Raw genomic sequence first — 12,716 nt, forward strand, 5'->3', positions numbered from 1 at the left:
TAATCCCCTCCAGCTCTGCTGTCTGACTCTTGAGAGCCTCAGGCAGAAACATTTGGAAAAGGCCTTCCCCACTGGTCCCTGCCTACCACTGGAGGGTTGAATAATTATCTGCAGCAATTTTAATAATACATTAGTTATGAGTAATAACCATCTTCCCAGTATGCCTAGGAATGGGGCGATTCCGGGCTGCTCTGGGTGGGAGCCATAAGGGTCTGTGCTGTCTCTGAGCACCATCTCTTCTGTTCCCCAGGATCCTGCAGGCCCAGGTGCCGCCTGTGTTCCTCCAACAGCAGCAACAGTACCAGTACCTGCAGCAACCCCAGGAGCACCCCCCTCCCCCACACCCAGCTGCTCTTGGCCATGGCCCCCTGAGCTCCCTCAACCCACCTGCTGTGGAGGGGCCAGTGAGTGCCCAGGCCTCCTCAGCCACCTCGGGCAGTGCCCACCTGGCCCAGATGGAGGCCGTGCTGAGGGAGAATGCCAGGCTGCAGAGGGACAATGAGCGGCTGCAGAGGGAGCTGGAGAGCTCTGCAGAGAAGGCCGGCCGGATTGAGAAGGTAGGCCCTGCCGGGGCTTCAGAGGGGCAGACCAGAAAGAGACCCCGAGGAGCTACCTGGGGAGTGGGTAGTCCAAGGAGAGGCAGAGGAGCCTGAAAACTGTTTGGCTTGATTTCCCCCATCCCTCTGTTCTCCACCTCCCTCACCCCTCATGCACCCTCCTGAGCTGACTCCAGACAGCTGGGGAACAGCCGAGAGGCTGGCAGAGCAGGCCTGGAGCATGAGCAGTTGCTGGCCAGTGGTGATTAGAAAGAGCCCATTCACCAGCTCCTTGCACACTCGCACCCTTGCCCTGCACACACCCCCTCTCATGGACACCTCCCACAGAGAGCCCTTTGTGTCCCCCACACAACAGCAAGTCTGTTCCAGGCCAGCCCTGGCGAAAAAGAAAACTTCTCCTCTTGGAAAGACTTGTTGGAATCACAGGCCAGCTAAGAGCACGTGCGGAACCTGCCAGCAGCCAAGTGGGAGGAGCAGCCGGGGCCCAGCTGGCCCTCTGGGTGGACGGTGATGCCTGGGGGACCAGGCAGAGGTGGCTCAGGCTTAGACCTGGTGCCTGCTTCTTTAGTGAAGGGTTACCAGTTTTCTGCTGAGGCTCAGTTTTAGCAGATGGCCTCAGGCCTCCCTTGACTATCCTGTGGTGTCCAAGTTAGGTCAAAACACCCCAACATGGCTGGAGTCTTTTGGTGCCCACTTCTGGTCAACCGTACCCAGTTTCTTGGTGGAAGCCAGCCAAAAGTGGAATATTTCCTTCTGGACACTGGGCACAGGGAAGCTATGTTTAGTCACCCTGCAGGCAGCTACTTCCAAAGTACTTGGCCCTAGGTTCACTCAGCATCTGGTCCTTGGGGCAGCTGATGGACCGTTGCTTGCTGGTCCCAGCAGTCCAGTCTACTTCTGGAGGCTACAAGCTTCTGATCATCCCCCCATAGTCATCCCACCAAAACCTGGAGGTTTTGCTCCTGCTTGGTGTCCTCTCAGCTGTCACCCTTTCTGATGGAGAGTAGTGGGTCAGCCTGGAATCACTCCCTAGGAGCTCTCACCTTCCTTCAGCTCTGCTGTCTGCCTCTTGCAGCTGGAAAGCGAAATCCAACGGCTCTCTGAGGCCCACGAGAGCCTGACCAGAGCCTCCTCCAAGCGCGAGGCCCTGGAGAAGACCATGAGGAACAAGATGGACAGTGAAATGAGGAGGCTGCAAGACTTCAACCGGGATCTTAGAGGTGAGAGCCAGTCACACAGGTGGAGGTTGGAGAGCCTCTGCAGAGGGCTTACTTCCTCTGTTCTAGAGAAAAATTGGGAATCTATTACCTGCTAAAAGTGCAGATGAACTCAGAGAGCCAGGCTGAGACCCTCGGGAGCTGCCCTGATAGAGAGATGCTTGTCTCTATGTAGTGGGTCTCGGATCCCCTCAGGGAGCTCCCATCGTGTGGCCCAGATGATGGCTCCTGACAGAGGAGGCTCCCTCCCATTGGGCCCTGAGCTGAGCCGGGGTTTCCTCATGGCCCATCCCCAATGTGGAGGATGCAGCCCCTTCTTGATAGGACGTCAGGAAAAATCCCAAGCTGGCAGCTTCACCTGACACTAAACATCTTTCCTTCCCTTGGAACAGAGAGATTGGAATCTGCAAACCGCCGCCTGGCAAGCAAGACACAGGAGGCCCAGGCCGGCAGTCAGGACATGGTGGCCAAGCTGCTTGCTCAGAGTGAGTAGGGGCCTCACTAGGAATCCTGCCCTGTGTGCAGGCAATGGGACTGCTGCACACCCTCTGGACCAGGAAGATTGGCCTTCCCCCTTGCAAAGCAGTACTTTAGGAGCAGGTTTACTCCCTACTGTGTGCCCAACACTAGACTGGATCTGGGGATAGTGGGGAGAAGTGGCTTCCAAAGAAGAATAGGATCTAGTTGTGTATCTATTAAGAAGATCAGTTGACACTAGAGGGAAAGCCAGGGAGCAGTGATTTGCTGAGCTTCAGTGCAGTGCATTGGGCAGTGCGGGAGGCAAGGTAACGCTGAACACAGGTGAGGTGAAGAAGGAAAGGTCGTCTGAGAGCTTCCCAGGGAGTTCCAGGCAGCAGAAAGGTCAGGAGTGTGCAACGGGAATGTGAGAGGCAGGGGGCATGATGGAACTGGGCCATAGCAAGCCAAGTGGAGGCACTTGAGACAGCCAAAAATGGGATCCTAGACCTTAACCAACAGATGCATTCTAAAGGGGGCGGTCTAAGCATCTTTGAAGAATGGGAAAGTTCATTGACTAGCCCATTCATTAATTAGCAGATGTGTTTTGAGCATCTGGCAGATGTTCAGGAGAGAATGGGAGCAGGCCCAGGAAGGTACCATGGCAGGGAGGTCAGGAGAGAAGTGGTGAGCTTAAGAAAGCAGCAGGTTCCCACAGATTCAAAAGAACAAGGGGGGTGGTCCTAGAAACTGGTGATTAGGAGCCCCAGTGGCCTGAGAGAGAGGCTCCATGGGGATGGCAGGGGTGGAGAGACAGCCAGAGGTGAAGGAGTTATTGGGTGGTTCAAGAGGGTGCGTGGGGTGGGTGGCAAAGGGAGCCCTGAGCTCAGCAGCAGGAGGCTCTAGCAATCAGAAGAGACTAACAACAGTTATTTATTGAGCTCCTACTAGGAGCTTTACTGCCGTTCAGGGTGTTTGCAGAGAAGTGGAATGGGAGTGGTTGGTAGCTGGGAAAATGTGGCTTTGAGGCTTCACAGGAACTCTACTGTGAATGGCACAAACAGTAGTGTGGGGTGCACAAATGGAGGAGCAGCTTGAGGACTTAGCTCTGGCTGGCAGCACCCCTATCTTCCTTCAAAGAGGGTTCAAAGACTAGGGCAGGGAATGGGGGAACATAGCACTGAAGGAATTGACGGGGTGGGGCAGGAGGTAGGCTGGTCTTTACTGGCTGGGTGGGGTGAGGTGGCAGCGGCTTAAGGTCTCTGGGAAGGAGTCAAAGGGAATGAGGGAGAAAGGGGATGGGGCAGCCCTGGGGTTTCCCTGAGGAGTCTGGGGAGGAGAAGCTGCAAGGGCAAGGCAGATTAGGGTGCCTGTGGAGGAAGGCGGACTTTTGGGGCCTGGCTCTGCCAAAGAAAGGAAGCCATGGGGCGGGTTTCTGGGAGCTTGCTAGGGGGTGAGAAGAGGGGGGCCGGCCGGGAGGCGTTTCCGCTCCCCGGGGAGCGAGTGAGCGCCGGGCTGTTCTTGGCTCCTCGCTGGAGCCATTAATCTCGCAGCCGCGGGTGACCTGGATGCCTGGCATTCCAGAGCCGCGAGCTGTTCCGCTCCCGGCCCGCCCCCCGCCGCTCCCTCCCGTGCGCGCTGCCTGGCGCCCTTCGCCCGGCTTTGGGAGGAGGGAGGGTGAGCACAAAGGGAGCCTGGAACGTGGAGGTGGGGGCTCGCTCGCTGCCCAGGGCGCATCCCGGGTCCCCTCGGCGCCTTGCCTGCCTTCCGCTGGCCTCCAGGCGTCCTCTTCCCACCAGCACCCGGGCCACTTATTTCTTACTGAGGAGCTCACCTTCCCGAGATCCCGCAGGCCCAGGGCTTTATCAGGGTCCTGTTGGCAGGGGATGGCCAGAGCCCAAAGCCTCCCAGCCCCCACCAGGGCCTTAGAGGTTGGACAAAGCTGCAGGAAGCCTCTGGAAGCAGAAGGCTGGGTCCGCTGGCCCCTCCTCCCTCCCCTAGGGTTGAGGAAACCCAAGCAGCTCTTCCTTGCTCCGTAGTAGCTATTGCAAAGGCAGGAAAGATGTGTCTGATTGACCTCCCTTTTATCTGGGGTCAGTCAACACTAGGAAAGTGTGGCCAGTATCATCAATGCCATCTGCTTTTCCTCCTAGGCAAGCCACGCAGCCCCCCAGCACTGCCTTTCTGGCCCCTCTAGGCCAGCCGTTCCCCCTGGGGAATCTGGCCTTGAGGCCTGAAACCGGCCTGTTAGCTCCACCCCCTCTCCCTGCGCCTCAGATTCTCCAGCTATAAGATGAGACAGAGTCCTTCCCCACAGAGTCACGCTAAGGCTGAAATGAGATGCAGGCCCTGGGCAAACTGTGAACGCACAGGTGGAGTAGGGGAGGGTCCTCCCTGCCTGAGTCCAAACCTGGCCGCTCCTCCACCCCACTCAATGGATGTCAAGCCAGCGAATATAAACACATACGTTTCAATATTATTGGACTTCCCCTTATTTTCCTCCATGCCACAGAATGATACCGTCCTGGGCTCAGCCTTCAAAAATCCAAAATGAGCCAAGAGCTAACCTGAGTTGCCTCTGTGTCCTCCTTGACCCTGCCCCAGGGCCCTGAGTAAATGAATCCTTCCTTCCGCATGCCAAGGTCTCAAGCCTTCACTCTTCTGTTCCAGAACTTGTACTGTCCTATATGATAGGTACTTAGCTACATGTGGCCCAAGAATTGAAGTTAATGAAAATAAATACAATTTAAAATTCAGTTCTTCCATCTTACTGGCCACATTTCCAGTCCTCAGTAGCACGTGTGTCTAGTAGCCACTGCATTGGAGGGTGCAGTATAGAACAGTTCCACTCTGGCAGAAAATTCCACTGAATCAGAATGCTGTTCTAGAGACAGTGCCTTTAGGTTCATTAGCAGGGGCCCACAGCCCTGCCCACCTCCTGCTCTCCAGCAAGGTAGGCAGCTGAGCCACTCCTCAGGGGGCAGCCTGGGACTCTCAAGGGGCAGGTGCCTGGGAGGTGGATTTAAGGCTAGAGCATCAGATGGAGGGCTCTGTGGTCTGGTTTGGGCCTTTCCTGGCCATGCTGAGAGGGCCTCTGAGCAGAGTTTCTTTGGATAATTAACAAAATGATACAAAAGTCAGGATAGCTGGACCCTCACACACTAATCTTTGGGCCATAGTCATTTTCATTGTGCTGCAGACTTTGCATTTCTTCCTGAGCCTGGTTGCTCACATCTCAGTGGTATTTTCAGACCGTGGAGGGAAATGTAGCCCTCAACGGACTTCTCGGCCTGGGTCTGCAGAAGGAGCCCCAGAGCTCTGGGTGGCCTCTAAGTACAAACGCCTCACCACGTAGCCAGAGGCAGCCTGGGCCTTTATAGTGTGGCCAGCTGGGGTTTCCATTTGGCAGCACCATTCACCTCCTATGTTCCTCCGCTAGAAGTTGGGGATCCCAAATCCTACCTGGAGGGGCTGGAGGATTCGTGGAATAAGATGCGTAAGTGCCTGGTGTGTGGACAGCACATGGTGGTTCTGTTCCCTCTTCCTTCATTCTCCCACTTGAAGGAGGACCATGTCACAGCCCACCTGAGCCTCTGTTTTCTCATCTGTTTTCTCATCTGTTTTCACATCACAGTTCCTACCTCAGCAGTCTCTAGTCATCACAAGGTTCAAGGGATATTGTGGATGTGTTTTAGACATGGTGGCCCCTGGCACAAGTGGATAGTGTTTGGGACTGTCCCATGGGAGTGTGTCCCAGTAGAAAGGCAGGGTAGCCCAGTTGTTTACTCCTGACTTAAACCTGAGCCTCGGTTTCTTCTTCCATGAAACAGGGTTAATAGTGGTACCTTATTCGTGTTACTGTTGAGAGAATGAGAAGCAACTGTGCTCATCCAGTGGTCAGCACAGAGCCCAGGAGGCAATGGCGCCAGCCAATGTGGTCACTGTCACTGATCAAGCCTCTCTCTCCCTACAGGCTACGAGCAGCAGCAGGAGCAAGAGAAGCTGGAGCGAGAGATGGCACTGCTGCGCGGTGCCATCGAGGACCAGCGGCGGCGTGCCGAGCTGCTGGAGCAGGCTCTGGGCAACGCGCAGGGCCGGGCGGCTCGAGCCGAAGAGGAGCTGCGCAAGAAGCAGGCCTATGTGGAGAAAGTGGAGCGGCTGCAGCAGGCACTCGGGCAGCTGCAGGCAGCCTGTGAGAAGCGGGAGCAGCTGGAGCTGCGTCTGAGGACTCGTCTGGAGCAGGAACTGAAGGCCCTGCGTGCACAGCAGGTGAGCTGAGAAAACCTGTGCAGGTGTCCAGGCTAGGGCAGCATCTGAGGATGTCAGCTTCCCTTCGTCCTCGGGGACTGTAAGTTTGGAGGCCAGGGCTGAGGCCCCAGGAGCCCCTAGTTAGATCTAGGCTGCAGGCCCCTTGCGGGGTGGCAAGGATGATTGTTCTCTGCTCCACCTTTGCTGCGTGCTCCCTTCCACTCGTCGTCTTAGCAGAGGCCCTGCCACCTGGCCCACATCCAGCCTCAGGGGACTCCTGTCCTCGGCAGCAGCAGGGTATATTATCCTTGACCTCTAGAGAAAGTAAGTTAGGAACCTGGATATAGAAGGCCCTCGAGCTTTTTTTTTTTTCTTTTTTTGAGATGGAGTCTCACTCTGTTGCCCAGGCTGGAGTGCAGTGGCGCAATCTCCGCTCACTGCAACCTCCACCTCCCAGGTTCAAGCGATTCTCCTGCCTCAACCTCCTGAGTAGCCGGGACTACAGGCACGTGCCACCACACCCAGCTAATTTTTGTATTTTTAGTAGAGGTGGGGTTTCACCATATTGGCCAGGCTGGTCTTGAACCCCTGACCTCATGTCATCCACCAGCCTTGGTCTCCCAAAGTGCTGGGATTACAGGCATGAGCCACTGTGCCCAGCCACCAGCCAGCTTTTATATGCCTCCCCGAGATTGGGAGGAAAGATGGTTGCCCTAATCCATAGTGCTTAACCTCACTTTGGACTTCTGTGTAAACAACTCTTGGTGTTTACAAACCAAATAGCTATTTCTCCACTCCCAAACCTACCCTTGTGACAGAGTTAGCATGACTGAACCCCTGGTTTGCCCAGTTCTGTTCTAATTTACACCAATTTTCCCAGTATAATTATTGATAGCACCCCCTTTGCCAGTTTGGAGGATTATTTGTTTGGTCTCTATGCCCTTGGCCATAGAATTCAGGGCAGGGGTATGGGGACCTGTGCTGTACCCCCATTTCGGTAGAGGAAGGATGGGGAAATGTATGCTGTGTATGGCTGAACACGCACATGTAAGAGTGACAGTCCTTGTGTGGAGGCGAAGACCCACCCCAACCTCCACCCTTGACAACGGTCTCCACTCCTTGCTCTGCAGAGACAGGCAGGCGCCCCAGGTGGTGGCAGTGGCAGTGGCAGTGGCGGGTCCCCAGAACTCAGCGCCCTGCGGCTGTCAGAACAACTGCGCGAGAAGGAGGAGCAGATCCTGGCGCTGGAGGCCGACATGACCAAGTGGGAACAGAAGTATTTGGAGGAACGTGCCATGAGGCAGTTTGCCATGGATGCGGCTGCCACAGCTGCTGCCCAGCGTGACACCACTCTCATCCGACACTCCCCGCAGCCCTCGCCCAGCAGCAGCTTCAATGAGGGTCTGCTCACTGGTGGCCACAGGCACCAGGAGATGGAAAGCAGGTTCGGCATTGCAGGCCAGGCACCTGAGGTTTGGGAGGCGGGTGGCAATGTCCAGTCACTGCCCTGCCCTTGATCCCTGATAAACAAACCGCTTTCCCCACACAGCTCAGCAGTCCCTCCTGCTTCTGAGCTGAACCTGCATGCTTGGCACACCAGGCGCTGTAAACTTGCATTTGCCTAGAAATACCGAGTCCTTGGTCTACCCAAGAGACTCTTACTGTGGAGGTGTTGGGTGCCGTTTAGGGCTTGGGCCCTGCCTCCCCTCTCCAAAGTGCTGCCCTCCAGGATGAGGGCTGTGCCGCCACTATCATCTGATGACTCTGGAACCCACCCTTGATGGCCTGCCTTTCCTGGTGTGGGAAGGGCCCAGGGCCTTATGCACTGGTGGTTTTCAGAGCCTGGGCTCTAAGAGCATCAAATGCCAGAGCTATGGTACCATTTCTAAGTCCCCTCTAGGTCCCTGCTACAAGCACAGAAGGATCCAGCCTGGCAGGGTTAGGGGAGTGGGGGTGCTTTTCCTCTAACTCCTATGAGGCGGGAAGGGTGGAGGCTGCTGGATCTATGGGTCTGACAGTGTGGGCATGGCCTCTCACCCCTCAGGTTAAAGGTGCTCCATGCCCAGATCCTGGAGAAGGATGCAGTGATCAAGGTCCTTCAGCAGCGCTCCAGGAGAGACCCTGGCAAGGCCACCCAGGGCTCCCTACGGCCTGCCAAGTCGGTGCCATCTGTCTTCGTGGCTGCAGCAGCAGGAACCCAGGGCTGGCAAGGGCTCTCTTCTAGTGAACGACAAGCAGCAGACGCCCCTGCTCGGCTGACTACAGGTAAGAGGAGGCGGCTGCTGCTGGGATAGATTGAGAGGTAGTTTCTCCTGGGCCCGAACATAGATTGCCAGACCTTTCCTCCCAGAACTGAGGCTCATGGGAGCCAGGGCTTCCCGATTATCTCCCAGGGGAGCTGGCTTATTCTCTGCCTCCAGTGACTCTACAGCCCACGGCTCTCCTGCCAGTGTGAAGAGGGGTATTTAGTCCCCATCGCCGTAAATTCCATCATGCTTCAGCCCCAGCCACTGAACTGAGAAAAATAGAGCTTCCTGTGCAGATGCACCTTCTATGCAAGCCCCCTCCACTCTTCGATGCCACAGAAACTCTGAAAGATTTAATCTACAAAGAAGGGTCCCACCACCCAAAACATTTGGAAGCCAATCCAATCTGGTAGTTATTCCCATTTTAAAATAGGAGCATTTTTAGTCTTAAAGTTCTTGCAGATCAAGAGCAGCCCACTCCACCTTGAATTCCCAGCAAGGACAGTTAACTTACAGTGTCCTTCACCAGGGCCACATCTTACAGGAGTGGCAATAACCATCCACCTACCTTCCCAGCAGACAGGGCACCCACAGAGGAGCCAGTGGTCACATCTCCCCCTGCTGCCCATGCCAAACACGGGAGCAGAGATGGGAGCACCCAGACTGACGGCCCCCCAGACAGCACCTCCACCTGCCTGCCACCGGAGCCTGACAGCCTTCTGGGGTGCAGCAGTAGCCAGAGAGCAGCCTCTCTGGGTAAGTCCTCCTGACCCCACTTCCGTGCTAGGCAGGGCCAGGGGAGCACTGGGGTGTGAACTGGAACACCAAAGCCTTTTCTTCCCAGCCCCCTCTGGGTCATTGCCTGCACTCCATGGGGAGCCCTGCATAGCCAGAGGTGAGCAGTGTGCCTGGCCCACCTCACTGTGAACATGAGGGGTGGCTGGCTGCATGAATAGGGAAATGGGAAACCCTGATTAGAGGCAGATCCAGAATTCAGAAAGAAAGCAACCAGATGGGAGGCACTTTAGCTCCTCTTTCATGGTCTTCCCTACATAGTTAATTTCCAATTTGATTATCCAAGAGAATGGAGCTTGCAAGTCATGCCGATGGCACTCTGGAAGCCTGTTGAGAGTCCGGGAAAGAGAAATCTGAGAAGATGCCATTTCTTTTTCCACTCCCCTTTCACACTGGCCTTTGCATATTTGCCTGTGCCTCCTGATCTCAGAAAACCACAGGCATGAAAAGAATGCTGCAGCCTCCCTCCCTCAGGCTCTCCATTGCTCTGTCTAAGCCCTCCAACCAGTTCAAAGTTAGAAACAAATGCATCTTACACATCGGAGGTTGGTGGGCTGGGCTGAGCACTGAGAGGGTGCAGAGCATTGTGCTGGTTGGCCAAGTTCTGGGAACCTGGGCAGCAGAGGTGGGAAAAGTTGGTGAAGAAAGATCGTTGTATTTAAAATGTGCCAGGATTTTAAAAGCAATCTAGTAACACTCATTGCCATGTCCCTGTGTTCTTGTCTCTCTCCAGACTCTGTAGCTACATCCAGAGTCCAGGACTTGTCAGACATGGTGGAGATACTGATCTGAAGGAGGTGGTGCTTCAGGACTCTGAGCCATTCTCTCCCCTCCTCTGCCCTGTGCCACTCTCAGCCATTTCAGCAGCCTGTCAGCCGCTGCTTTGTCCCTTTCCCCAGCCAGACTCTCATTCCCATTGACCATCTGGTCCCAGGAGCTCAGGAGGAGGACCCCAGGGGAGAGGAGAGCTATGAGAGCACCAGCACCCCCAGAAGACTCTGCTTCTTAGCCCACATTCCTCCCGGCCTTATGGAGAATGAGGATTCAGCCTTGACTTGTTGCCCAAGGCCTGCTACTGGGGTAGCAACTGACAGCTCAGAAAGGAGCTGAGCTCCCTCTGTCCTGCCAGTTGTCAGTCAGGCAGGGAGGGAGGGGCTGTGTTGGTTTGGGGGACTAATTTCCCAGGACGGCTGCCCGTGGACACCAGGTAGACTGGTTCACTAATCAAGTCATCCATATTGTTCTCTGGCTAAGTTTGGTTCCAGCCAACCTCATCTGCTCTTCAGTTCCTCACTGCCTTCCTGGGATACTAAGACTTGAATCTTTTGGCGACTATTAAGGGTGTTAGTCTTGGAGAAGCCACAGCCTCACCTTCTCACCTGCTGTGGGTTAGGGGCCATTAAGTGGACTGGGAGACAGTGCAGTTTGTATATAATTCCCTTTCTTGTGGAGCAGAAGACTGAGGCTTGCAGGTTCCGATGTGTCTCCATGGGCTGTGCTCCCCTCTTCCTACTGTCACAGTTCCTGAAACTTCTGACTGGCCTCCCAGTTATGCCTCCTCCTCAAGTTCCTGGCCCGTGGATGTTAAAGCTGCTTGATTCCCAGGATCTCGGCTGCCTTTTCCTCCATCTTGAGCCCTACAAATGCCCATGGGACCCCCACCACCAGCCTCTTGAAGTGGCTCCACAGCTCCTGTCCCTGGGACATCCTGTCAGTTTGGTCATAAACCCTGAGCCAGATGAAATGAGCCACCTTGAACAGACATCTGCCATGCCCCCAGGTGGGCTTCGGTGGCCCTCCCCGGTACCAGTTCTCTCTGAGAAACTGGAGATGTTGTCTTGTTCGCATAAATAAGTGTCTTTGTTCCCACCTGGAGGGTTTGGGAGAGGAGCAAAGCGGTTGAAAACTAGTTAATGAACTACCAGAGTCAAATAGTCATCTGAATGGAGCCCCCATCACAAAACAGTGCCCAGGAGGCTGGCTCCTCAAGCTACCCATGCCCAGCGCCCTGAAGCAGGACCAGATGCTTTGGAATTGGGGTGGAACACCCACATGGCAGCCTGCCAGCAGCAGTGACTCCGACTTCTGGTCTTAGAGAATCCCTCACTTCAGCCCCAGGAGCTATGGGTGGGTTTTAGCAGTTTTGTCTTTACCGTTTTTAGTTCTCCTTGATTCTTTGTGTTCTTCCTTTATCGTTTTTAGGTTTGGTATGTGTTGTTTTATTTCCATGGTTCCTCAAGTTTCCTTTTTAAACATTTGCATTTGCTGGACAATTGCATATTTTTTTTAAATTCCCCTACCCCCGTTTAAAGCTGAAAAATACATTTGGTTCATGTGCATTGTTTACAAAGCAAAAAGAAAAAAGAGAAAAAAAGGCAAAAAATATCGTGAAAGAAAAAAAACACGACTTAATATATTTTGGATTAATATTTGGTATTTCTTTTAAAGTATTTTTTGTGCTGTGAACGTTTTCTGCCAAAGACCATGATGTGTGTCTGTATGTTTAAGTTATCGTAAATATTTAAAATGTAAACATGGCTGTTTTGTTATGCCACCCTGTACCAGGATTGCTGCCGCATTCCACTGGGTATAACAGTATTTTAATTAAAAAAAATAATTAAAAGTGATGTCTTTGCACAGGTGAGACTTTGCACTGAGGGAAGGGAAAGGGTGAGGATTTTGGGGGGCCACCCAAGTCATAGTCCAGTCTCTTCAAGGACCCAAAATAGAATCTAGGAATTTTGTGAAGCTGCATTAAGGACAGAGTTGGAATGAGGATATGGTTGGCATTTTTCCCCTTTCATAGGTAACATTTCTTGAAGACTGGGAGGGAAAGGAGGGCCTGGCAGATGGCAGCCTCCCCAAGTGGCTCTGTTCTAATCAGCTTTGTTTGGCCACATGCTGTGGTTATCCACAGTGGGAGTGGGTGTCCCAAGATGGCTTTATCCTTCCCCCACTCCTTTTCCCACTCCCACCTAGCATATAAAGTCTTGTCCGAAACCGTCCAGAAGGCCAGGCATCATGCAGAGGACATTCAAGGACGTGGCGTGTTCTTAGCCACTGCCTCCCTCCTTTGCTGTGACATCACCACTCTTTCCTGATGCTCAGGAAAGCATATTGCTTCAATTCAAAAAAAGAGAAAACCATTCTCAGTCTTGCTTGTTCTTGTATCAGAAACAAAATACCTGCCTTATGCT

At 54.1% G+C, this 12,716-nt stretch overlaps 1 protein-coding gene across 5 annotated transcripts in view; it reads left to right on the forward strand.

Moving 5' to 3' along the window:
* AMOTL2 (angiomotin like 2) overlaps positions 1 to 12,156 on the forward strand; it is a 19,345-nt gene extending 7,189 nt beyond the window's left edge. For 2 of the 5 annotated variants that reach the window (XM_008009073.3, XM_008009070.3), the window contains exons 3-10: positions 251 to 557; positions 1,633 to 1,777; positions 2,167 to 2,259; positions 6,204 to 6,499; positions 7,609 to 7,922; positions 8,523 to 8,743; positions 9,304 to 9,480; positions 10,253 to 12,156. In XM_008009073.3, coding sequence (XP_008007264.1) covers positions 251 to 557; positions 1,633 to 1,777; positions 2,167 to 2,259; positions 6,204 to 6,499; positions 7,609 to 7,922; positions 8,523 to 8,743; positions 9,304 to 9,480; positions 10,253 to 10,311 — 1,612 coding nt within the window. In that variant the 3' untranslated portion in view covers positions 10,312 to 12,156. Of the gene's footprint in view, positions 1 to 250; positions 558 to 1,632; positions 1,778 to 2,166; positions 2,260 to 6,203; positions 6,500 to 7,608; positions 7,923 to 8,522; positions 8,744 to 9,300; positions 9,481 to 10,252 lie in introns of all 5 variants that reach the window. The other 3 variants (XM_008009068.3, XM_008009069.3, XM_008009071.3) reach the window with 2 other exon arrangements.
* The last annotated feature ends 560 nt before the right edge of the window (positions 12,157 to 12,716 follow it).

This window comes from Chlorocebus sabaeus, chromosome 15 (genome assembly GCF_047675955.1).
Source record: "Chlorocebus sabaeus isolate Y175 chromosome 15, mChlSab1.0.hap1, whole genome shotgun sequence".
Classification (NCBI taxonomy): domain Eukaryota; kingdom Metazoa; phylum Chordata; class Mammalia; order Primates; family Cercopithecidae; genus Chlorocebus; species Chlorocebus sabaeus.